At 48.7% G+C, this 27,811-nt stretch overlaps 1 protein-coding gene across 1 annotated transcript in view; it reads right to left on the reverse strand.

Annotated features, from left to right (window-relative positions):
- Positions 1-27,811, reverse strand: part of LOC132829721 (uncharacterized) — a 63,264-nt gene that overhangs the window by 25,934 nt on the left and 9,519 nt on the right. Inside the window, exon 2 of the mRNA XM_060847097.1 lies at positions 12,513-12,956. Within this exon, the coding sequence (XP_060703080.1) occupies positions 12,513-12,956 (444 nt within the window). The remainder of the gene's footprint in view (positions 1-12,512; positions 12,957-27,811) is intronic.

Genomic DNA, 27,811 nt, shown 5'->3' on the forward strand with positions numbered 1-27,811 from the left:
GGGGACCCTGTGGGGACCCTGTGGGGAATCTGTGGGGAACCTGTGGGGACCCTGTGGGGAATCTGTGGGGATCCTGTGGGGATCCTGTGGGGAATCTGTGGGGAATCTGTGGGGATCCTGTGGGGATCCTGTGGGGAGCCTGTGGGGAATCTGTGGGGAATCTATGGGGATCCTGTGGGGAATCTGTGGGAATCTGTGGGGATCCTGTGGGGATCCTGTGGGGAATCTGTGGGGAATCTGTGGGGACCCTGTGGGGAATCTGTGGGGATCCTGTGGGGATCCTGTGGGGAATCTGTGGGGAATCTGTGGGGATCCTGTGGGGATCCTGTGGGGAATCTGTGGGGAATCTGTGGGGATCCTGTGGGGAATCTGTGGGGACCCTGTGGGGACCCTATGGGGAATCTGTGGGGATCCTGTGGGGATCCTGTGGGGAATCTGTGGGGAATCTGTGGGGATCCTGTGGGGATCCTGTGGGGATCCTGTGGGAATCTGTGGGAAATCTGTGGGAAATCTGTGGGGAATCTGTGGGGAAGCTGTGGAATTCTCTGCCACAGAAAATGTCTGAAGCAAAAACTTTGAATGTTTCAAAAAGGAGATAAGACCAGAAGAGATAGGAACAGGAGGAGGCCATTCAGCCCCTCGAGTCTGCTTCCCCATCCAATAGGATCATGGCTGATCCAACATTCCTCACACCCACTTTCCTGGTCTTCCCCTTGACCCAGTGACTGATCAAGAATCTCTCTCAGCTTTAAATATACACGAGGACTCTGCCCCCACAGCCCTCCCTGTGACAAGGAGTTCCCTCTGAGAGAAGGAATTCCTCCCCATCTCAGTCTGACATCGGTGCCCCTTCATTCAGAGACCACACCCTCTGGTCCCAGACTCTCCCCTGAGGGGGAACACTCTCTCAGCGTTGACCCTGACAAACCCCTTGAGAATCCAGTCTGTTTCAGTGAGACCACCTCTCACTCTCTAAACCCCAGTGGGTAGAGTCCCAACCTGTTTAACCTTTGCTCCTAAGACAACCCCTTCCCTCCCCAAACTGGGATCATCAAAGGGAACCTTCTCTGAGCTGCCTCCAATGAACTGGTGTCTTTCTCTTCAATAAGGGACTAAAACAGCTGGCAGTGCTCCAGACGTGCTCTCCCCAGCAGCCTGTACACTTCCAGTAAGACTTCCCTTACACTCCAACCTTCCTGAAATATGGGCCAACACTCCATTCGCCCTTCCTGATGACCTGCTGTCCCCTGTGTGTGAGCTTTCTGGGTTTGGTGTACACGTTCCCCCAAGCCCCTTTGTGTTGCAGCTTTCTGCAGCTCCTCTTCATTTCAATAATATTTGTGTTTTTCTCCCTTTCCCAACTAAACCACCTCACACTTTCCCACATTACACTCCATCAGACAATGTTTTGCTCACTAACCCATCAATATCTCTCTGGAAACTCAATCTATCCCTGCTCCCCATCTGCCTCTCCATCGATTTTTATGTCAGTTGCTAATGTGGTTACAGTGCGTTTGCCTCCTTCCTCCAAGTGGTTCGTGTGGAATGGAGACAGTGCAGATTCCTGTGGGCCCCCACTGATTACAGGACACCGACCTGCACAGGAGGGAGAAGGTGAGGGCTGGAGGGTGCTGGAGACCAGCGTCGATCACAGCCGGTCAGGCAGCATCCGAGGAGCAGGAGAATCAACATTTCAGGAATAAGCCCTTCATCAGGAATGAGGGTTGTGGGCCGGGGGGGGGGGGGGGGGGGGGGACTGAGAGATAAATGGGAGGGGGGGAAGATAGTTGGGATAGGTGAATGGGGGTGGCGGAGAAGGTGATAGGTCAGAGAGGAGGGTGGACTGGATAGGTGGGAATGAAAATGGACAGGTTGGATCGTTCAAGAGGGCGGTGCTGAGCTGGAAGTTTGGAACTAGGGTGAGGTGGGGGAAGGGGAAATGAGGAAGCTGTTGAAGCCCACATTGATGCCCTGGGGTTGAAGTGTTCCGAGGTGGAAGATGAGGCGTTCTTCCTCCAGGCGTCTGGTGGTGAGGGAGCGGCGGTGAAGGAGGCCCAGGACCTCCATGTCCTCGGCAGAGTGGGAGGGGGAGTTGAAATGTTGGGCCACGGGGCGGTGGTTGATTGGTGCAGGTGTCCGGAGATGTTCCCTAAAGCGCTCTGCTAGGAGGCGCCCAGTCTCCCAAATGTAGAGGAGACTACATCAGGAGCAACGGATACAATAAATGATATTAGTGGATGTGCAGGTAAAACTTTGATGGATGTGGAAGGCTCCTTTAGGGCCTTGGATAGAGGTGAGGGAGGAGGTGTGGGCGCAGGTTTTACAGTTCCTGCGGTGGCAGGGGAAGGTGCCAGGATGGGAGGGTGTTAAGTATCTTGTAAACAGTGATCACAACTCCTAAAGTCTTAAGCTAGCTATGAGTAATGATAATTCAGGACCTTGCAGGAAGGTACTGAATTGGGGGGAGGGCAAATTCTGTCCATTTTAGACACGAGCTAGGGAGTGTTACTTGGAGGAGCTGTTATCTAGCGAGTCCACATTTGACATCAGGGTGCTGTTTAAAGACCAGCTGTTGAGAGTTCAGGGCAGGCATGTTCCAGTAAGGAGAAGGACAAGGTTGACAAAGTAAGGGACCATTGGATAAGAAGGGTGCTTGCCAATTTAATCAAAAGAGAAAAGGCAGCAAATATAAGGTTTCAGAAGCTGAAAACAGACACAGCTCATAAGGAATCTAAAGAAAGCAGGGAAGAACACAAGCAGGGAATTAGGGTAGCAAGGAGGGGCCATTAAATGGCCTTGGAAAGTAGGGTTAAAGAGAATCCAAGGAATTCTATACATACTGTGTTCTTGAGTTCTTTGAGAAGGTGACTAAGGAGGTGGACGAGGGTAAAGCAGCAGATGTTGTGTATATGGATTTTAGCAAGGCGTTCGATAAGGTACCCCATGGTAGGCTAATGCTAAAACTACGGAGGTATGGCATTGAGGGTGCATTAGAGGTTTGGATTAGGAATTGGCTGGCTGGAAGGAGACAGAGGGTAGTAGTTGATGGACTAGGTTCATCTTGGAGTGCAGTTACTAGCGGTGTTCCACAAGGATCTGTTTTGGGACCATTGCTGTTTGTTATCTTTATAAATGATCTAGAGGAGGGGCTTGAAAGCTGGGTGAGCAAGTTTGCGGATGACACAAAGGTCGGTGGAGTTGTGGACAGTGAAGAAGGATGTGGCAGGTTACAGCGGGATATAGATAGGTTGCAGAGCTGGGCAGAAAGGTGGCAAATGGAGTTCAATGTAGCTAAGTGTGAAGTCATTCACTTTGGTAGGAGTAACAAGAAGATGGATTACTGGGCTAATGGTAGGCTACTTGGTAGTGTGGATGAGCAGAGGGATCTTGGTGTCCATGTACACAGATCTCTGAAAGTTGCCACCCAGGTAAATAGTGCTGTGAAGAAGGCATATGGTGTACTAGGCTTTATTGGTAGAAGAATTGAGTTCCGGAGTCCTGAGGTCATGTTGCAGTTGTATAAGACTCTGGTGCGGCCTCATCTGGAGTATTGTGTGCAGTTTTGGTTGCCATACTATAGGAAGGATGTGGAGGCCTGGAACGGGTGCAGAGGAGGTTTACCAGGATGTTGCCTGGTATGGTAGGAAGATCGTATGAGGAAAGGCTGAGGCACTTGGGGCTGTTCTCATTGGAGAAGAGAAGGTTTAGGGGAGATTTGATAGAGGTGTACAAGATGATTAGGGGTTTAGATAGGGTCGACACTGAGAACCTTTTACCGCTAATGGAGTCAGCTGTTACTAGGGGACACAGCTTTAAATTAAGGGGTGGTAGGTATAGGACAGATGTTAGGGGTAGATTCTTTACACAGCGGGTTGTGAGTTCATGGAATGCCCTGCCAGTAGCAGTGGTGGACTCTCCCTCTTTATGGTCATTTAAGTGGGCATTGGATAGGCATTTGGAAGTTATTGGGCTAGTATAGGTTAGGTAGGATTTGGTCGGCGCAACATCGAGGGCCGAAGGGCCTGTACTGCGCTGTATCTTTCTATGTTCTATGTTCTATACTCTAAAAACAAGAGGACAACCACGGAAAATGTAGAAGCACTCAAGAATAGAGGTGGGAACGTGTGCACGGAGGCAGAGGATGTGGGCGACATCCTAAATGAGTACTTGTGTCGGTAGTCACCCAGGAGAAGGATATGCTAATATGCTACAACATTCTGAGATCAAGAAAGAAGTAACATTGAGTCTTGAATAGCATTAAGTCCCCAAGGCCCGATGGGATCTACCCCCAGGTTATTGAGAGGAGCAAGAAAGGAGATTGTTGGGGTCTTGACCAAGATCTTTGTATCCCTGCTAACCACTTGAACGGTCCTGAAGGACTGACAATGCTGCTCCTTGTTCAAAGGAAATAGGGATAATCCAGGAAACTATAGACTGAGGAGTCTCCCATCGGTGTTTGGGAAGCTATTGAAAAAGAGTTCTTATGGATAGGATTTACACTCTTTTGCGAAAGCCTGGCCTAATTAGGGACAGTCAGTCCAGCTTTGTGCATGGCAGGTCGCGTCTTACTAACTTGGTTGAGTTTTTCAAGGTGATGACGAAGATGATTGAGGTTAGAGCAGTGGATATTATCTCCATGGATTTTAGTTTGGCTTTTGACAAGGTCCCTCCTGGTTGGCTCAGCCAGAAGATTGAGGTGCACGGGATCCACGATGACTTGGCCGAGTGGATTCAGAATTGGTTTGCCCACTGAGGTCGAGGTGGTGGTAGAGGGCTGGAGGGCGGTGATTAGTGGTGTCCCACAGGGGTCCAGAGTGGGATCACTGCTGTTTGTGATATATGTAAATGACTTAGATGAAAATATAAATGGGTCGGTGAGTAAGTTTGCAACAATACAAAGATGGGTGGAGTTGTGGGTAGCCTAGAAGGTTGTCAAAGGATGCAGCGGGAATATCGATCAGTTGCAGATATGGGTGGTGAAATGGCAGATGGAGTTTACCCTGGGCAAGTGTGAGGTGCTGCACTTTGGGAGATCAAATGTCAAGAAAAAGCATACAGTTAATGGCAGGACCCTGAACAGCATTGATGGGCAGAAGGGTCTTGGGGTTCAAGACCATAGCTCCTGAAAGTGGCCACACCAGTAGATAGGATGGTAACGATGGCAGATGGCATGTTTGCCTTTGTTGATCGGGGAATTGAGTGCAAGGGTCAGGATATAATGTTACAGCTCGATAAGACTCTGGTTAGGCCACACTTGTGTTCAATTCTGGTCAGTCACAGGAAGGATGGGGAGAGTTTGGAGACAGTGCAGAAGAGGTTTCCCAGGATTAGAGGTTTCCCAGGATTAGAGGTTTCCCAGGATTGGAGGGTATTAGCTCTAAGGAGAGACTGGAAAACCCCGGGATGTTTTCTCTGGAGCACCAGATGCTGAAGGGGAGACGTGATAGAAGTTTTTGGAATTATGATGCAATTGATAGGGTCAAAGGTTAGAATCCTTTTCCCAGAGATGAAATGTCTCAAACTAGGGGATCTGCATTTAAGGTGAGGGGAGGAGGGGGGCAAATTCACAGGAAACAAGAGGGGCAAGTCTTGTTATACGGAGAGTGATAGGAGTCTGGAACACCCTGCCAGGGGCTGGGTGGTGGGAGAGGCTGATACAGTAAGGGTGTTAAAGGGGCTTTTAGATTAGCATGAATATGCAAAGGATGGATGGATATGGACTGTGGGCAGGCAGAGGGATTAGTTTAATTCGGCACCACATCTTGGGCTGAATGGCCTGTTCCTATGCTGTGTTGTTTGATGATCTCTACCTGGCAATGCTGGCTTATGGTCTCTGCTCATCTATCTGCCCAGCTCACGTTAGCTAACTCTACCCTCATCGCATTCTCACTCCCTTTGTTTAAGTTAAGACGCAGTTATTTCCAAATTGAAACAGAAATTGCTGGAAAAGCTCAGCAGGTCTGGCAGCATCTGCGGAGAGAGACCAGAGTTCACATTTCGGGTCTGGTGATCCTCAGCACAGTGCAGAAGGGTGACTGGGATTTGAAACATTGACTCTGTTCCTCTCTCCGCAGATGCTGCCAGACCTGCTGAGCTTTTCCAGCAATTTCTGGTTTTGTTTCTGATTTACAATATCCGCAGTTCTTTTGGTTTCTGTCCATCATGATAGCCTGATATAATATCAGATAGAGGTAACAACAATGACTGCAGATACTGGAGACCAGATTCTGGATTAGTGGTGAGGGAGGAGGTGTGGGCGGAGGATTTGGGAATACGGGATGGCATTTTTGCAAGAGGTAGGGTGGGAAGAGGTGTAATCCAGGTAGCTGTGGGAGTCGGTGGGTTTGTAAACAATGTCAGTGTCAAGTTGGTCATCCTATCCCTCCATCCCCACCCCCACTCACCTATTGTACTCAATGCTACTTTCTCTCCAGCCCCACACCCCCATCACCCATTTATCTCTCCACCCTGGACACTTCCTGCCTCTATTCCTGATGAAGGGCTTTTGCCTGAAACGTTGATGTTCCTGCTCCTCGGATGCTGCCTGACCTGCTGTGCTTTTCCAGCACCACTCTAATCTATTGATCCAGAAACTCAGCTAATGTTCTGGGGAACATGCTACACAGACACACTGCACACACAGACTACACACACACACAGCACACACAGACACACAAGCTCTGACGCACACGCAGACACACTGCACACACAGACACACACACACTACACACAGACACACACTGCACACACAGACACACACACTATACACAGACACACAATACACACACTACACACAGACACACACACTATACACAGACACACACTACATACACTGCACACACAGACACACACACACTACACACAGACACACACGCTACACACACACACTACACACACAGACACACACACACTACACAGACAGACACACACGTTACACAAACACACTGCACACACAGACACACACGCACTACACACAGACACACACGTTACACACACACTACACAGACAGACACACACACACTACACAAACACACTGCACACACAGACACACACACACTACACACAGACACACACACACTACATACACACACTACACACAGACACACACACTACGCACACAGACACACACACGTACACAGGGACACACGCATGTACACAGGGACACACGCACACACAGACACACACATGTACGCACACGCACACAGACACAGGGACACACACACATGCACACACAGACACAGGCACACACACACGGACCCACAAACAGACACACAACGCACACACAGACACACATGCACAGTGCGCACACAGTGTAGTGTGTGTATAGTGTGTAGTGTGTATCTGTGTGTGTGTGCACACACAGACACACACACACTACACACAGACACACACGCACACACAGACACACACACTACATACAGACACACACGCACAGATGCACACACAGACACACAGACTACGGACACACTGCACACACACACACACTACACACAGATGCACACGCACAGACGCACACACAAACACACAGACACACTGCACACACAGACACATTGCACACACAGACACACACACACTACACACAGACACATACAGACACACTATACACAGACACACACACTACACACAGACACACACACTACACACACACTGCAAACACAGACACACACAGACACACACATGCTACACACACTATACACACACACACACACACACTACACAAACAGACACACACTACACACAGATACACACACACAACACACACACACTGCACACACAGACACACATAGACACACACACACTACACACAGACACCCACACTACATGCACAGACAGACGCACGCTACACACACACACACACACTACTCACACAGACACACACACACTACACACACACTGCACACACACTGCACACACAGACACACACGCACAGACGCACACACAGACACATAGACACACGGACACACTGCACACACAGACACACTGCACACACGGACACGCTGCACACACAGGCACACAGACACACTATACACAGACACACACTGCACGCACAGACACACACAGACAAACATGCATAGACGCACACACAGACACACTACACACAGACACACACACTACACACACAGACACACACACGCTACACACACACGCTACACACACAGACACACACGCTACACACACACTGCACACACAGACACACACACACTACACACAGGCACACACATACTACACACACAGAAATACACACACTACACACACAGACACATAAACACAATACACACAGACACACACATGCATACGCACAGACACTATACACACTCTACACACTACACACACTACACACACTACATACTACACACACAGACACTATCCACACTACACACACACACAGATACACACTACACACTATACACACACTACACACACAGGCAGTATACACACTATACACACTACACACACACTACACACTACACACACACTACACACACTGACACTATCCACACTACACGCACACTACACACACACTACACACACAGACACACATTACACACACACTACAAACAAAGACACAAACACTACACACACAGACACACACACACTACACACACAGACACACGCACTTGCACACAGACCCACACACACACACACACACACGGACACACGCACGCACACATGCACAGACGCACACACACACTACACACACAAACATACAGACACACACACAGACATACACGCACACACACAGACATACACACAGACACACACGCACACACACAGACATACACACAGACACACTACATACACAGACACACGCATGTGCTCACGGACCCACACACACACAGAGACACACGAACGCACATACGCACAGACACATGACACACAGACACACCGACACACACAAATGTACAGACGCAAACACAGCCGCACATGCACATGCACAGACGCACACACAGACACACGAACACACTGCATACACAGACACACTGCACACACAGACACACTGCATACACACACTACACACACACACACTACACACACAACACACAGACACATATACACTACACACAGACACACACACTACACACATACACACACACACACAGACACACATACACACTGCACACACAGGCACACACTACACACACAGTACACACACACAGCACACACACAGCACACACAGACACACGCACACTATACACACACACACACACACTACAAACACACTGCACACAGACACACACACACTACACACAATCACTACACACACCACACACATACTACACACACACTACACTACACACACGCACTACACACTGGCACACTACACACACACTACACACATACAGCACACACAGACACACACACTATACACACAGACACACACACACACTACACACACACACATTACACACACACTACACACACCACACACATACCGCACACACTACACTACACACACATGCACTACGCACACACTCACTACACACAGACACACAACACACAAACAACACACAGACACACACTACACACTGCACACATAGACACTATACACACTACACACACAGAAACACATACACTACACACAGGCACACACACCACACACACATTACACACACTGCACACAGACACACTACACACACAGACACACACACTACACACACACCACACACACATTACACACACACTACACACAGACACACTACACACAGGCACAGTACACACACTACACACAGACACACACACATCCTACACACACACTACACTACACACATGCACTACACACATACACTACATACACACTCACTATACACAGACACATTACACACACACTCACTACACACACTACACACAGACACACTACAGACACACAACACACACTGACACACAACACACACTGACACACACACACTACACTCACACTACACTACACACACTATACACAACACACACTACACTACATTACACACACACTACACTACACACAGACACACTACACACACACACTACACACAGACGCACTAGACACACACACTACACAGACACACTACACACACACGCACACCATACACACATTACACACACACTACACACACGTTACACACTCATACTACACAAGGCACACTACACACACACACTACACACATACACTGCACGCACACTACACACATACACTACACACACTTACTACACATAGACAGACTACACACACTCACTACACACACACTACACACACTCACTACACACAGACACACTACACACACTCCTACACACACACTACACAAACACACTCACTACACACACTACACACACACTCACTACACACAGACACACTACACATACTCCTACACACACACTACACAAACACACTCACTACACACAGACACACTACACACACACACTACACAGACACACTACACACACACACCACACACACATTACACACAGACACACTACACACACGTTACACACTCACACTACACACACACACTACACAAGGCACACTACTCAGAGGCACACCACACACATACTACACTACACACACACACTACACACACACTCACTACACATAGACACACTACACACACACTCACTACACACACACTATACACACAGACACGCACTACACACTACACACAGACACACTACACACATACTACACACACCACACACATACTACACACACACTCACTACACACAGACACGCTGCACACACACTCACTACACATACTACACATAGACACACTACACACACACTCACTACACACAGACACACTACACACACACACGCGCACACACACACACAAAACTTACACAGACACACAACACACAGGCACTACACACAGGCACACTACACACAGACACTACACACACTGACACTACACACATTACCCACACACTACACACACAGACACTACACACACAGAGGCACACTACACACAGACACTACACACACAGACACACACATTACACACAGACACACACTACACACAGGCACACACACAACACACAGGCACACACACTACACACAGACATTACACACAGACACTACACCAACACACAGACACTATACAGACATTACACACTCACAGACACTACACATACAGACACTACACTCACTACACACAGACACACTACACACAGACACACACAACTTACACAGACACACAACACACAGACACTACACACAGGCACACTACACACAGACACTACACACACAGACACTACACACACAGACACTACACATACAGACACTACACACACAGACACTACACACACAGACACTACACACACAGACACACACATTACACACAGACACACACTACACACAGGCACACACACAACACACAGGCACACACACCACACAGACATTACACACAGACACTACACAGACACTACATACTCACAGACACTACACACACAGACACACACACAGTCACTACACAGACAGACACACACTACACACAGACACTACACACTCACAGACACTACACACACAGACACACACACAGACACTACACAGACAGACACACACTACACACAGACACTACACACTCACAGACACTACACAGACAGACACACACTACACACAGACAAACACTATACACAGACACTACACAGACGCACAGGCACTACACACACACTACACACATACACGACACACACACAACACACAGACACGACACACACACACTACACACATAGACATTACACACACACACTACACACAGACACACACACAGAGAGTGGGGTTTGGGTGTAGGGTACAGAGGGAGGGGTTTGGGTGTGGGGTACAGAGGGAGGGGTTTGGGTGTGGGGTAGAGAGGGTGGGGTTTGTGTGTGGGGTAGGGAGGGAGGGGTTTGGGTGTGGGGTACAGAGGGAGGGGTTTGGGTGTGGGGTAGGGAGGGAGGGGTTTGGGTGTGAGGTAGAGAGGGTGGGGGGTGTGTGGGGTAGAGAGGGTGGGTTTTGTGTGTGGGGTAGGGAGGGAGGGGTTTGGGTGTGGGGTACAGAGGGAGGGGTGTGTGTGGGGTACAGAGGGAGGGGTTTGTGTGTGGGGTAGGGAGGGAGGGGTTTGGGTGTGGGGTAGGGAGGGAGGGGTTTGGGTGTGAGGTAGGGAGGGAGGGGTTTGGGTGTGGGGTAGGGAGGGAGGGGTTTGGGTGTGGGGTAGAGAGGGTGGGGGGTGTGTGGGGTAGAGAGGGTGGGGTTTGTGTGTGGGGTAGGGAGGGAGGGGTTTGGGTGTGGGGTACAGAGGGAGGGGTTTGGGTGTGAGGTAGTGAGGGAGGGGTTTGGGTGTGAGGTAGGGAGGGAGGGGTTTGGGTGTGGGGTAGGGAGGGAGGGGTTTGGGTGTGAGGTAGGGAGGGAGGGGTTTGGGTGTGGGGTAGGGAGGGAGGGGTTTGTGTGTGGGGTAGGGAGGGAGGGGTTTGGGTGTGGGGTAGAGAGGGTGGGGCAGAGAGTTGGCAGTTGGGGAGATGTAATCAGATCCCGCTCTCCCCTGTTTTAACAAATCGATTCTCACCTCCTTGCGTGGTGCTGGCATGGCCTGTATAAACCTGACGGCTGATCCCTGTGTAATGTCCCGAGTGCAGCCATAAACTGGACCGCTCTCGGTAAATGACCAAGAGAGTGATTTGATATCGGGAGTAGGGATAGAGTCTATTGCAGGTCCATTCCTGGGCTGCATTGCTGCGGTACTGTGTATCCTTCGATCTACTGTCCCCTCTCTGTTTCCTCTTACATTGAGCTCCGTGGCTCTGCACAAACGAACACACGAGCCGGACCCACAGCTGTTCCAGAGATAAATCGGATCCTGTGGAAGTCCTGTCATTATTCCTGCCGTAATTCCTGTCATTATTCCAGTTGTGACTCCCAACTGTCTTTCTGACAATCCCACTGTAATTTGCCTCCAGTGTGATGCTTTCCGCTGATGAGAATATGTTCAGGACATCAACCTCCACATTCACTGGAATAAAAAATACATTCCAAAACTGAGCACAAGAATTTTACACCCGACAGGATGGCATCGAATTCCCAACCTCACAGCCCAGGGTGACGTCAGACTCCAGTGGACAGAGCCAGGTGTGACTCAGGGTCAGTACAAACCCCCAAAACCTTCTCTCAGTGTTCAGGAGTTCAGGTTAAATAACAAGGTCAAAGTTCATTCTCTCCCAATGGGTAATCCTTGATCCACCCTCAACCTCAGCTCCATTACAGTTCCCCTCGAGGAAGGGGGACTGCACCAATATCTGCACAATATCACTGGAGCTGAGAAATGAGGGAGGACTTGATAGAAACCTATAAACTTCTATCAGGGCCAGACAGGGGTCAACACAGGAAGGATGCTCCAGGTGACCAGGGAGCCCAGGGTCAGGGGTCACACTCTATGGTCCAGGGTAGGCCATCTTAGAGTGAAATGAGGAGGAATTTCTTCACCCAAAGAACTCTCTGCACAAGAGACAGTTGAAGACAAAACATTAAACGTTTTCAAAAAGGAGTGAGATATATTTCTTAGGAGTAAAGGGATCCAAGAGTATGGGGAAGAAGGCAGGAACACGGGACTGCATCGGACGCTCAATGGAGATCACATTGAATGGGGCAGCAGGCTTAAAGGGCTGAATGTCCTCCTCCTGCTCCTACTGTGAGAAATGTTGTGGCCTATACCTCAGGAAGGATGTAGCCCATAAGACACGTGAGGAAAAATTAGGCCATTCAGCCCATCGAGTCTGCTCAGCCATTCAATCATGGCTGATAAGTTTCTCAACCCCATTGTTCTGCTTTCTCCCTGTCACCCTTGATCCCCTTGACAATCAAGTCTTAAATATACTCAATGACCTGGCCACCACAGCCTTCCATGTCAATGAATTCCATAGATTCACCACTCCCTGGCTGAAGAAGTTTCTCCACATCTACGCTCTAAAAGGTCTTCCCATTACACTAAGGCTGTGCCCTCAGGTCCTAATCTCTCCTACCAATGGAATCATCTTCCCAACATCCATTCTGTCTAGGCCATTCAGTATTCTACATGTTTCAATTAGATTCCCCCCTCATCTTTCTAAACTCCATCAAGTATAGACCCAGCTTCCTCAAACATTCCTTAGATGTTAAACGTTTCATTCCTAGGACCATTCTCATGAACCTCCTCTGAACACATTCCAGGGTCAGTACATCCTTCCTGAGATACGAGGCCCAAAAATGTACACAATACTCCAAATGTGGTCTGACCAGAACCTTATCAAGCCTCAGAAATACATCCCTGCTTTAAAATTCATGTCCTCTGAAAATAAATGGCATCATTGCATTTGCCTTCCTAACTGCTGGCTGAACCTACAAATTTACCTTGAGAGAATCCCAATCTAGAGCTCCCGAGCTTCTTTGCAGGTCAGAATTCTGAATTTTCTCCCCATTTAGAAAATAGTCCACGCCTCTATTCTTCCCAATAAAGTTCCTGACCTCACACTTTCCCACTTTGTGGGAGAGAAAGGAAAGGGAATGTTTTGACTCTAATCTGACTCCTCGAGTCTCAAAGACACCGAGTTTCTCCAGCATTTCACAGAATCACAGACCAGTCACGGTTCAGAGGGAGGCCATTCAGCCCATCTATCCTGCAGCAGCCCTACTACCGAGTGCCAATGTCCTGCTTCCCCCCCTCACCTTGAACACCATTCCTATTCAAATAATCCAACAATTCCCTCTCGGATGCCTCCATCTTAATTCCAGGCAGTGTTTTCAATGCCCAATTACTCTCTGTGTGAAAAGGCTTCTTTCTCATGATCACTTTCAATCAACACCCAACTCATATTGTTTGTTTTACCGTCAGTGACAGCTTCTCCCGATCTGCTCTGCCCAGCCCTGTCATGGTGATGAAAACCTCCATCAAATCTCCCTCTCAGCCTCCTCTCTCCAAGGGAACAATCCTTCAATCGATCCTCATCACTGAAGTTTCTCATTCCTGGACCCATTCCTGTAAACCACCCCCACACTCTCTCCGATACACTCACATCTTCCCTATAACGTGGCCCCCACAACTGTCCCCAGTCCTCCAGCTGGGGTCAAACAGGGTCCTGTACAAGTTCCCCATCACCTCGATCACAAAGCTAGGCCCTGTTTGTTTTCTGAAAGGCTGTCCCTTGGCTCAAGGAGACTCTGTCCTTGGTATTTTCTCCGAGGGGTAATAAACCAGGCCGGGCTCCGATCGGTCTGGGTTGGGACAGAGATGAAAAGGATTTTGCGAGGCCTTTTGATTATGTGTAAACAGGTGAGACTTCAGGCCAAAGGGGTCATTTTAAGAAGTGCCCTGTATAATGGAAGGGGAGTGGTCAGCTCTCTGGCTGAACTGAGCTGAGCAGTTTTAGTTCAGTCTTGAACTGGGGAGTTCAACAGGGAGCTGTGTGGGAACTCTCTCTCTCCCCTTCAACATCACCCTGTAAGCAGGTGTCCCATTTATACTGGGGTTTAAAGGGGGTTTGCTTATTGGGACTGTTGTGTGTATTCGGAACAGCATCATTAAGTCTGGCTGGATCGGCTGAGTTCTGTAGGGGCTCTTTATTCTGTTCTTTCTGTTTCATTGTGTAATTTTGTGAATAAATCTTTGTCTGTTTTTAAATCTATAGTCAACCTCGCTGTCTTCATGGTCTACATCCCAGGGTACTGAAAGATGTGGCTCGGGAAATCGTGGATGCATTGGTGATTATTTTCCAAAGTTCGATAGATTCGGGATCAGTTCCTGAGGATTGGAGCGTGGCTAATGTTGTACCACTTTTTAAGAAAGGTGGGAGAGAGAAAGCAGGAAATTATAGACCAGTTAGTCTGACCTCAGTGGTGGGAAAGATGCTGGAGTCTATTATAAAGGATGAAATTATGACACATCTGGATAGTAGTAACAGGATAGGTCAGAGCCAGCATGGATTTATGAAGGAGAAATCATGCTTGACTAATCTTCTGGAATTTTTTGAGGATGTAACTCTGAAGATGGACGAGGGAGATCCAGTAGATGTAGTGTACCTGGACTTTCAGAAAGTTTTTGATAAAGTCCCACATAGGAGGTTAGTGAGCAAAATTAGGGCGCATGGTATTGGGGGAAAAGTACTAACTTGGATTGAAAGTTGGTTGGCTGATAGGAAACAAAGGGTACTGATAAACGGCTCCATTTCGGAATGGCAGGCAGTGACCAGTGGGGTACCGCAGGGATCAGTGCTGGGACCGCAGCTTTTTACAATATATGTTAATGATATAGAAGATGGTATTAGCAATAACATTAGCAAATTTGCTGATGATACAAAGCTGGGTGGCAGGGTGAAATGTGATGAGGATGTTAGGAGATTACAGGGTGACCTGGACAGGTTAGGTGAGTGGGCAGATGCATGGCAGATGCAGTTTAATGTGGATAAATGTATGGTTATCCACTTTGGTGGCAAGAACAGGAAGGCAGATTACTACCTCAATGGAGTCAATTTAGGTAAAGGGGCAGTACAGAGAGATCTGGGTGTTCTTGTACACCAGTCAATGAAGGCAAGCATGCAGGTACAGCAGGTAGTGAAGAAGGCTAATAGCATGCTGGCCTTCATAACAAGAGGGATTGAGTATAGAAGCAAAGAGGTTCTTTTGCAGCTGTACAGGGCCCTGGTGAGACCGTACCTGGAGTACTGGAGAACCTGCAGTTCTGGTCTCCAAATTTGAGGAAAGACATTCTGGCTATTGAGGGAGTGCAGCGTAGGTTCACGAGGTCAATTCCTGGAATGGTGGGACTATCTTACACTGACAGACTGGAGCGACTGGGCTTTTATACCCTTGAGTTTAGAAGACTGAGAGGGGATCTGATTGAGACATATAAGATTATTAAAGGATTGGACAGTCTGGAGGCAGGAAACAGGTTTCCGCTGATGGGTGAGTGCCGAACCAGAGGACACAGCTTAAAAATACGGGGGAGACCATTTAGGACAGAGATGAGGAGAAACCTCTTCACCCAGAGAGTGGTGGCTGTGTGGAATGCTCTGCCCCAGACGGCAGTGGAGGCCCAGTCTCTGGATTCATTTGAGAAAGAGTTGGATAGAGCTCTCAAAGATAGTGGAATCAAGGGTTATGGAGATAAGGCAGGAAGCGGATACTGATTAGGAATGATCAGCCATGATCACATTGAATGGTGGTGCAGGTTCGAAGGGCAGAATGGCCTACTCTTGTACCTATTGTCTATTGTCTATTGTCTGTCTCACTCCGGGTAATTCTCACTGTACACTTACTGAAACAAATTGCCAGGTTAGGGGTAGGACTGCCTGCTTAAGAATGTTTTGAGCGGTCTGGCCTAGTCCCTACCACCTCCTCGCTCTTGTACTCTCTGCCCCTATTAATAAAGCTGAGGACACGGTGTGTTTTATTCCCTGCTCTCTCCACGTGTCCTGCTGGCTTGATAGAGGATGTCAGAAACATGAGTGGGTCGGGAGAAGCTGTCCCCAGTTGTAAAAGGAACAAGATCGATAGGGCACAGGTGGAAAGTGATCTGCAAACAGTGATGTGCGAAAAACACTTCCTGACTCAGAGAGACGTTAAGATCTGGAAATGAGATGGAGGCAGATTCAACGGGGACATTTAAAAGGGAATTGGATGGTTCCTTTGATAGAAATAACATGTGGGGAAAAGGCAGGAGGTTGGCCTGACAGGATGGCGCCTGTGGCCTCCACCTGTAACATAACAATTCAGTGATTCTGTGAAATTCTCCCTCGTCTCAGTCAAAACAGACAATGACAGGGAGGGACAAAGAATGCAAATCTAATCATAAGTTAGCAAATATGACAAGAGATTCCAAGAATAATACGTAAGGCACTGTATTTGAATGTATGTTGTATTCAAATCTGAAGTCTAGGGCTAGCAGCATACATTGAGATAAAAAGGGTCGATCTCGTGGCCATTCCTGTCTGAGGGTGCAGGATTGACCCAGACTAGGATTGAATATTGAAGGGTTAGAGACATCTGGGGAGGACAGGAAACCAGAGAAGGGTGGAGTAACTCTATTAATTGAAGATGAAATTAGCAAAATCGAGAGGAATGATCTAAAATCTCAATACAAGGATATGGAAGCAGCCTTGGGTAGAGCTGAGGAACGATAAGGGCAAGAGGTCACTTGTGGGAGTTGTGTGTAGTTCCCCTAACAATAACCACATGGTGGCACAAGCTATCACAAAAATACAGTGATTATCACCGGGGATTTTAACTTCCATGGAAAGATTAGATTAGATTAGATTACTTACAGTGTGGAAACAGGCCCTTCGGCCCAACAAGTCCACACCGACCCGCCGAAGCGCAACCCACCCATACCCCTACATATACCCCTAACTAACACTACGGGCAATTTAGCATGGCCAATTCACCTGACCCGCACATCTTTGGACTGTGGGAGGAAACCGGAGCACCCGGAGGAAACCCACGCAGACACGGGGAGAACGTGCAAACTCCACACAGAGAGTCGCCTGAGTCGGGAATTGAACCTGGGTCTCAGGCGCTGTGAGGCAGCAGTGCTAACCACTGTGCCACCGTGCAATCCAGATGAGGAATACATTGAACATTTTCAGGACCATTTCTTGTGAGATGATACTGCTCCTTTATCAACGTTATATTATCCTTGGTTTCTTTCACAGAGGGGTCAGAAAGACAGAGGTTCCAATACGTCTGGGTTTATCCACTGGAACAATCTTTCAAGTTTTAAAATAAGGTGCATACAATGAAAGGGGAGTGGCCAGTTCTCCTAGCACAGCTTCTCTCTGGTTTGGTTAGGATTTCACAGTCTGGCTGTTCAGAGCGGCAGGGGAACCCACAGAAGCAGCTGCAGTGGACGGCGGTTCCATTCTAACCCTCTCTGCCATCTCTCTCTCTCCTGTCAGAGCCTGGGTCGCAAATTACCATTTTGCCGAGCGGGTGTTTATGGGGACATTCGGAACAGCATCGGTAAGTTGGGATAGTCTGTGGGGTTTTCAGACAGATTATAATATTCTATATTCGGTTCTCTTTTGTTTGTGATTCATTTCATCATCTGTAAATAAATTCTGTTCTGATGAAAACTATTTGGTTTGACCAGCTGCATCCCTCCTGGAATACCCACGTTATATCCCCTGCTTAAAACAACCAGCACAGTTCGGGTGTGGGAATCTTAATGAAAAGTTTGAAGGGGGTCGGGCCTTGTCCATGGTACCTGGCCGTGTATCACAATGTCACCAATTCAGAAGGAGGGTCATGGGCACACAAAACATGAACTCTGCATCTCTCTGCACAGAGACACATGGGCGTGGGGGAACACAGCAAGGCAGGCAGTATCAGGAGGGAGGGGGAACACAGCAAGGCAGGCAGTATCAGGAGGGAGGGGGAACACAGCAAGGCAGGCAGTATCAGGAGGGAGGGGGACACAGCAAGGCAGGCAGTATCAGGAGGGAGAGGGACACAGCAAGGCAGGCAGTATCAGGAGGGAGGGGGACACAGCAAGGCAGGCAGTATCAGGAGGGAGGGGGACACAGCAAGGCAGGCAGCATCAGGAGGGAGAGGGACACAGCAAGGCAGGCAGCATCAGGAGGGAGAGGGACACAGCAAGGCAGGCAGCATCAGGAGGGAGGGGGACACAGCAAGGCAGGCAGTATCAGGAGGGAGAGGGACACAGCAAGGCAGGCAGCATCAGGAGGGAGAGGGACACAGCAAGGCAGGCAGCATCAGGAGGGAGGGGGAACACAGCAAGGCAGGCAGCATCAGGAGGGGGAGGGACACAGCAAGGCAGGCAGTATCAGGAGGGAGAGGGGGACACAGCAAGGCAGGCAGCATCAGGAGGGAGAGGGACACAGCAAGGCAGGCAGCATCAGGAGGGAGGGGGACACAGCAAGGCAGGCAGCATCAGGAGGGGGAGACATCAATGTTCCGGGTGTAACCCTTCATCAGTGGTGGTGATGGGGGAGGGGGAGGTGGGAGACTGGGAGGTCGGGCTGGTTCGCGGAGTGTAGGGAGACCTTATGCGTGAAACTACAGGATAGTCAGTTTACCATCTGGCACAGGGAGGTGATCGAAATTATTATTAAAGATGTTATTAAAGGACTTTTGGGCAAGTAATCAGGCAGAGCCTCCATGGTTCTGTCAAAGGGAACTAATTGATTGGAATTCTTTGAAGCTGTAATGTGTGCTGTAGATAAAGGGGACCCAGTGGATAGATTACATTTTCAGGAGACAGTTGATGAGGTGCTACCTGAAAGATAATTACTGAGAATCGAAGCTCATGGTGTCGGGGAGTGAGGTATTGCCCTGGATTGAAGACTGGCCGGCTAACAGAAAACAGAGAGCAGGAATAGGTGTTGTCAGGATGTCATGAGCACTGGGTCTCGAGGGTGGGGCTGGGTTGGGCTCTCAGCTCCTCCCAATGTGTAGAAATGGGTCAGATGAAGGCACTGGAGGGACAGGAACTGAATCTGCTGATGGCACCGAGATCAGCCCAAATATGAGCTGTGAAGGGGGCATCAGGAGCCCACAAAGGGATACGGGTAGGTTCGATACATGGGAAAAGATCGAGCAAATGGAGGGTAATGTGGGAAAGTGGGAAATTAAAACGTAGCAGACAGAATAAAAACAAACCAAATTACCTAAACGGTGAGAGGGTGCAGGGCTGGGGGATCCAGTAGGATCTGGGTGTCCTGGTGCATGGATCCCAGGAGGTTAGACTGTAGGGGCAGCAAGTCATCAGGAAACGATCAAATGTTGTGTTTTATTGTCGGGGGAATTGAAAATAAGAGCAGGAAGGTGAGGGTTCAGCCATACAGGGTATTGGGGAGTCTGTAACTGCAGTACTGTGTACAGGAGGATGTTAATGTCATCAAGTCATAGAGATGTACAACAGGGAAACAGACCCTCCGGTCCAACCCGTCCATGCTGACCAGATATCCCAACCCAATCTAGTCCCACCTGCCAGCACCCGGCCCATATCCCTCCAAGCCCTTCCTATTCATATACCCATCCAGATGCCTTTTAAATGCTGTAATTGTACCAGCCTCCACCACTTCCTCTGGCAGCTCATTCCATACACGTACCACCCTCTGTGTGAAAAAGTTGCCCCTTAGGTCTCTTTTACATCTTACCCTTTAACCTTAAACCTAGGAGAATGTGAGGACTGCAGATGCTGGAGATCAGAGCTGAAAATTGTGTTGCTGGAAAAGCGCAGCAGGTCAGGCAGCATCCAAGGAGCAGGAAATTCAACGTTTCGGGCATAAGCCCTTCTTCAGGCTTATGATTCTCCTGCTCCTTGGATGCTGCCTGACCTGCTGTGCTTTTCCAGCAACACATTTTCAGCTCTGATCTCCAGCATCTGCAGTCCTCACTTTCTCCTAGATGGGCTGAAGGGCCTGTTTCCACACTGTAGGGAATCTAATCTAATCTAAGATTGATTTTTTTTTAAAAGAGTGAAGGGATTAAGGGTGACGGTGAGAGGGCGGGTCAGTGGAGCTGAGACCACAGAAAGATCAGCCGTGAGCTTACGGAACGATGGAACAGGCTCAAAGGGCTGAATGGCCTCCTCCTGCTCCTAGTGCTTATGTTCGGAATTAAACTGGAATTAAACTCCTGTGGGGAGTTGAGCCGGTGGATGTGGGAAGGATGTTTCCTCATGGGGGAGAGTCTGGAACGAGGAGTCTCTTTATAAAACACAGAGGGCACCCATTTCAAACTGGTGGGGGTGGGGGGGGCGAGGAAATATTTTTCTCTCTCAGACGGTTGTGAGTGTTTGGGATTCACTTCCTCAAAAGGCGCTGGACACAGAATCTTTAAATATTGTTAATGTTGAGCGAGATAGACTCTTTATTTACCGAGGGGATGGACGATTGTCAGGGAAACGCAGGAATATAGAGTTGTGGCTAAAGTCAGATGAGCCACAATCTTATTGGCTGGTGGAGCAGGATGTTAGGGGACAGGGGCCTGCTCTTATTCCTCATTGTTTGTTAACTCTCAATAAAGACCAATGCCCCAGTTGCCTGGTAATAGCTCGCTGGATCTCCAAGCTCACTTTCAGTGAAGACTGAACAATGTTCCCCGGTCAGTCGGAAGGCTTCCTTTCTAAATTTCCATTTCTAGAAGATCAACGCTCCCATTAATTACTCTATACCTTCCTACATTCCTGTAGATCCACATACAATCAATTTTGGCATTCCTAGCTTGCTTTCTTTTGTACTCTACTTTCTCCCTCCTTATTACTCTTTCCCCAATCTTTGCTGTTCTTTGGTATTTCCCTTGGTCGAGTGTTAAAATGTCAGCTATCGCGTCTCCACTGAACTTCATTCCTCAGGTAAAATTTTCCCAGCTCTATCTTCATGCTCTCATAATAGCTTTTGATCAAATATAAAAGACCAGGCAATGTAACCTGTGGGGTGATTGTAGGGATATATAATTATATGTTATCAAAAATCATTTATTGTAAATTTGGGTTTCGAAGTTTTGAGTTGGTAACCAATAGGGTTTCTGGGTGTCCAAAGTTTCTGTAGCCATAGTGAGTTGTTTTAAGTCATTCACAGTTACGTGTTAGACCCACTCTTCTCTCCCTCAGACTGAACGTGAACGTTAATTATGTTTTGATCACTGCAACTGACCTTTACCAAAGGGTCAGTCAATAACCCTGCCGGGATACATCTCACCTTTAGCTCTGATTGCATTAAATGGTGCAGCAGCTTTGATTGGTCATAGGGTATCTTCTGACTTTTAGTTTTAACTTTCTGGTCCCACCGTCCCTCACCAATATTCATCCCTCTCATCGTAAATGTCAATCCACTGGACTCGGTCTCTCAAATCTTCACTGGATCAGTCAATATACTCACTGCATCACTCAATATTCTCACTGCATCACTCAATATACTCACTGCATCACTCAATATACTCACTGGATCACTCAATATACTCACTGCATTAGTCAATATACTCACTGCATCAGTCAATATACTCACTGTATCACTCAATATACTCACTGCATCAGTCAATATACTCACTGCATCAGTCAATATACTCACTGCATCACTCAATATACTCACTGTATCACTCAATATACTCAATGCATCAGTCAATATACTCACTGTATCAGTCAATATACTCAATGCATCAGTCAATATACTCACTGCATCACTCAATATACTCACTGTATCACTCAATATACTCAATGCATCAGTCAATATACTCACTGTATCAGTCAATATACTCAATGCATCAGTCAATATACTCACTGCATCAGTCAATATACTCACTGCATCACTCAATATACTCACTGCATCACTCAATATACTCACTGTATCACTCAATATACTCAATGCATCAGTCAATATACTCACTGCATCAGTCAATATACTCACTGCATCACTCAATATACTCACTGCAACACTCAATATACTCACTGCATCACTCAATATACTCACTGCATCACTCAATATACTCACTGCAACACTCAATATACTCACTGCATCAGTCAATATACTGACTGTATCACTCAATATACTCACTGCATCAGTCAATATACTCACTGCATCACTCAATATACTCACTGCATCAGTCAATATACTCACTGCATCAGTCAATATACTCACTGGATCACTCAATATACTCCCTGCAACACTCAATATACTCACTGCATCACTCAATATACTCACTGCATCAGTCAATATACTCACTGCATCAGTCAATATACTCACTGCATCACTCAATATACTCACTGGATCAGTCAATCTCTCCTCTCAGCGTGTCTAAGATCCTAACCTGATCCCTCAGTAACACTGTCAGAGACACAGGGCGAGGCAGTGTACCTTGCAATTCTCCAGCCACAGTGAGGTTCTGATGTTGACAGTGTCAGGCAGAGAGCAGTAGAGTGACTGGTGTCAGGCAGAGAGCTGCAGAGTGACTGGTGTCAGGCAGATAGCAGCAGAGTGTCTGGAGTCAGGCAGAGAGCAGCAGAGTGACTGGTGTCAGGCAGAGAGCAGCAGAGTGACTGGTGTCAGGCAGAGAGCAGCAGGGTGACTGGTGTCAGGCAGATAGCAGCAGGGTGACTGGTGTCAGGCAGAGAGCAGCAGGGGGACTGGTGTCAGGCAGATAGCAGCAGAGTGACTGGTGTCAGGCAGAGAGCAGCAGGGTGACTGGTGTCAGGCAGAGAGCAGCAGGGGGACTGGTGTCAGGCAGAGAGCAGTGGGGTGGGTGGTGTCAGGCAGAGAGCAGCGGGGTGGGTGGTGTCAGGCAGAGAGCAGCAGGGTGGGTGGTGTCAGGCAGAGAGCAGTGGGGTGGGTGGTGTCAGAGCCAGCGGGGTGGGTGGTGTCAGGCAGAGAGCAGCGGGGTGGGTGGTGTCAGGCAGAGAGCAGCAGAGTGACTGGTGTCAGGCAGAGAGCAGCGGGGTGGGTGGTGTCAGGCAGAGAGCAGCAGGGTGGGTGGTGTCAGAGACAGCGTGGTGGGTGGTGTCAGGCAGAGAGCAGCGGGGTGGGTGGTGTCAGGCAGAGAGCTGCAGAGTGACTGGTGTCAGGCAGAGAGCAGCGGGGTGGGTGGTGTCAGGCGGAGAGCAGCGGGGTGGGTGGTGTCAGGCGGAGAGCAGCAGGGTGGGTGGTGTCAGGCAGAGAGCAGCGGGGTGGGTGGTGTCAGGCGGAGAGCAGTGGGGTGGGTGGTGTCAGAGCCAGTGGGGTGGGTGGTGTCAGGCGGAGAGCAGCGGGGTGGGTGGTGTCAGGCAGAGAGCAGCGGGGTGGGTGGTGTCAGAGCCAGTGGGTGTCCGGAAGCTGCAACAAGGTGCGTGGAAGAGCGGAAACCAAATGTACTTCAAAAAAGCAAAGCAGATGTTATCTGAGCCCTCGGAAACACACACTCGGGGGGAGGGGGGAGTGACGCTGTAGGTGGGGAGATAGATATCGCATTCTCTCAAAGATAAAAAGATCTTGAAAATTAAAACGTTGCCCAATAAGTTTGTGAGAGATGATGTTCCATTAACTTTAAGAAAGCCACTGCTCAAAAACATACCATTGAACGCCTCAGGTCTGTGAGTGTGTTTATCCTCCTCACACAACACTTGGTCATCAACCCATGTCTATTCCTTTCCCACTCATTCCGAGGATGTGATTGTCCATCCCTCGCTGTCCCGTGAGCAGGTGCTGGGGAGCACAGTGGGTGAAGCAGCATCACAGGAGCGGGAGAGTCACAGTCGCTGTCCTGGGGAGCCTGCTCCAGCAGGACTGCTCCTCGGACACTGCTTGACCTACTGTGGTTTCTCCAGCTCCACATCCTACCGAGTCCAACTTTCCAGCATCTGCATTCCTCACTGTCTCCAAGGTGACAGTCAGCTGCCTCCATAACCAGGCAGCCCACAATGCCCTGAGAGAGGGAATTCCGGGATTCTGACCCAGTGACACTGAAGGAACAGTGAGATCTTCCCAGGATGGTGAGGAGCTTGGAGGGGAACTTGCAGGGGGTGGTGTTCCCATGTATCTGACACTTAATGGTAAGGTCCTAGGGAGTGTTGCTGAACAAAGAGACCTTGGAGTGCAGGTTCATAGCTCCTTGAAAGTGGAGTCACAGGTAGATAGGATAGTGAAGAAGGCGTTTGGTATGCTTTCCTTTATTGGTCAGAGTATTGAGTACAGGAGTTAGGGGGTCATGTTGCGGCTGTACAGGACATTGGTTAGGCCACTGTTGGAATATTGCGTGCAATTCTGGTCTCCTTCCTATCGGAAAGATGTTGTGAAACTTGAAAGAATTCAGAAAAGATTTACAAGGATGTTGCCAGGGTTGAGCTATAGGGAGAGGCTGAATAGGCTAGAGCTATTTTGCCTGGAGCGTTGAGTCCAGAACTAAAGGGCATAGGTTTAGGGTGAGGGGGAAAGATATAAAAGAGACCTCAGGGGCAACTTTTTCACACAGAGGGTGGTACGTGTATGGAATGAACTGCCAGAGGAAGTGGTGGAGGCTGGTACAATGACAACATTTAAGAGGCATCTGGATGGGTATATGAATAGGAAGGGTTTGGAGGGATATGGGCCGGGTGCTGGCAGGTGGGACTAGATTAGGTTGGGATATCTGGTCAGCATGGACGGGTTGGACCGAAGGGTCTGTTTCCATGCTGTACATCTCTATGACTCTATGCTGCCCTTGTCCTTCGAGATGGAAGTGGCTGTGGGTTTGGAAGGTGCTGCCTGAGGATCTTTGGTGAATTTCTGCATCTTGTAGATGGTACACACTGCTGCATATGTTTATCTTGATTCTCTTTAAAGTTGAGATGTTGAAGCTTGATTGAGTTTCTGATAGATCCTCTTTAACACTTTAAACCATTTTAATTAAACAGAACCTGTAGAACCATTGAACAACTCCGAAGTATGGAACAGTAACACTGAGAGCATTTGAGTGATAATAATCCAGAGATTTATATGTCTGAGTTCAACTCCCAATGTACTGGGAGGAACTTAAAAATCCAATTAATTTGTGATCTGTAACAGGAACGTGACTGCAAAATTACCATCAGCAGAGTGCGTATTGTATGGGGAGGGGTGAGACAGGCGAGGATGATTTTGTTTTTATCCATTCACAGGATGTAGGCATCTCTAGCTCGGCCTGCCTATATTCCCCATCCCTAATTACCCAGAGGGCAGTTTAGAGGTAACCTCATCACTGTGGGGCTTAGATTAGATTGCTTACAGTGTGGAAACAGGCCCTTTGGCCCAACAAGTCCTCACCTGACCCGCCGAAGCGCAACCCACCCATACCCCTACATTTACCCCGTACCTAACACTACGGGCAATTTAGCATGGCCAATTCACCCTGACCCGCACATCTTTGGACTGTGGGAGGAAACCGGAGCACCCGGAGGAAACCCACGCAGACACGGGGAGAATGTGCAAACTCCACACAGACAGTCACCTGAGGCGGGAATTGAACCCGGGTCTCAGGCGCTACGAGGCAGCAGTGCTAACCACTGTGTGCCACCGTGCCGGCTGGAGTCACATGTAGGCCGAACCAGGTAAGGATGGCAGTTTCCTTCCCTCAAGGACATTACTGACCCAGGTGGGGTTTTTCCAACAATTGACAGGGATTCATGGTCATCGTCAGATTCTTAATTCTGGATTGCTTTAAAAACTGAATTTAAATTCCATCGTCTGGTGTGGTGGGATTTGAACCGAGGTCCCCAGAGCATTCTCTGGGTTAACATTTCAGTGACAATACCTCGAGGACATAGTCTCCCCTAAATCTGTTGGAATGTACAAGAATGGTGATGGTGAGGAAGCCTTGGCAGAGTGGGCATTGAGAAGCCCCTGTGGGAGTAACCGCATCAAGACGACAATAGAGACCCCTCTATTGAAACAGAAACATGGAGACTGTTCGATGGATGGTCCTGAGTCTTTGGAAGCCCCTTCCCAGAGGGGGCAGGGTATGGGGTGGGTGGTGTTGGTGGGGGGGTGGGGTCGGGTGGGGTGGGGGCGAGTGGCAGTGGTGTTTGAATCTGTTAAGGGCTGAGGGGGATTCTGGACTAACAAAGGGGATTGGTTGTTCTCGGGGATAGTCAGGGAGCTGAGGCCATAATCAGATCAGCTATTGTCAGATTGAAGGTCAGGACAGGCTTGAGGGGCCAAATGGCCTATTCCTGCTAGTATTTCTCTTGTTATGGTCTTGTTTCCAAATTCTCCAAAATTGATGCTCAAATCAGGCTGATATTTCTTCTAGGAGAAAGTGAGGTCTGCAGATGCTGGAGATCAGAGCTGAAAATGTGTTGCTGGAAAAGCGCAGCAGGTCAGGCAGCATCCAAGGAGCAGGAGAATCGACGTTTCAGGCATAAGCCCTTCATCAGGAATGAGGAGAGTGTGCCAGGCA

The sequence above is a fragment of the Hemiscyllium ocellatum genome, chromosome 2 (assembly GCF_020745735.1).
Source record: "Hemiscyllium ocellatum isolate sHemOce1 chromosome 2, sHemOce1.pat.X.cur, whole genome shotgun sequence".
Classification (NCBI taxonomy): Eukaryota; Metazoa; Chordata; class Chondrichthyes; order Orectolobiformes; family Hemiscylliidae; genus Hemiscyllium; species Hemiscyllium ocellatum.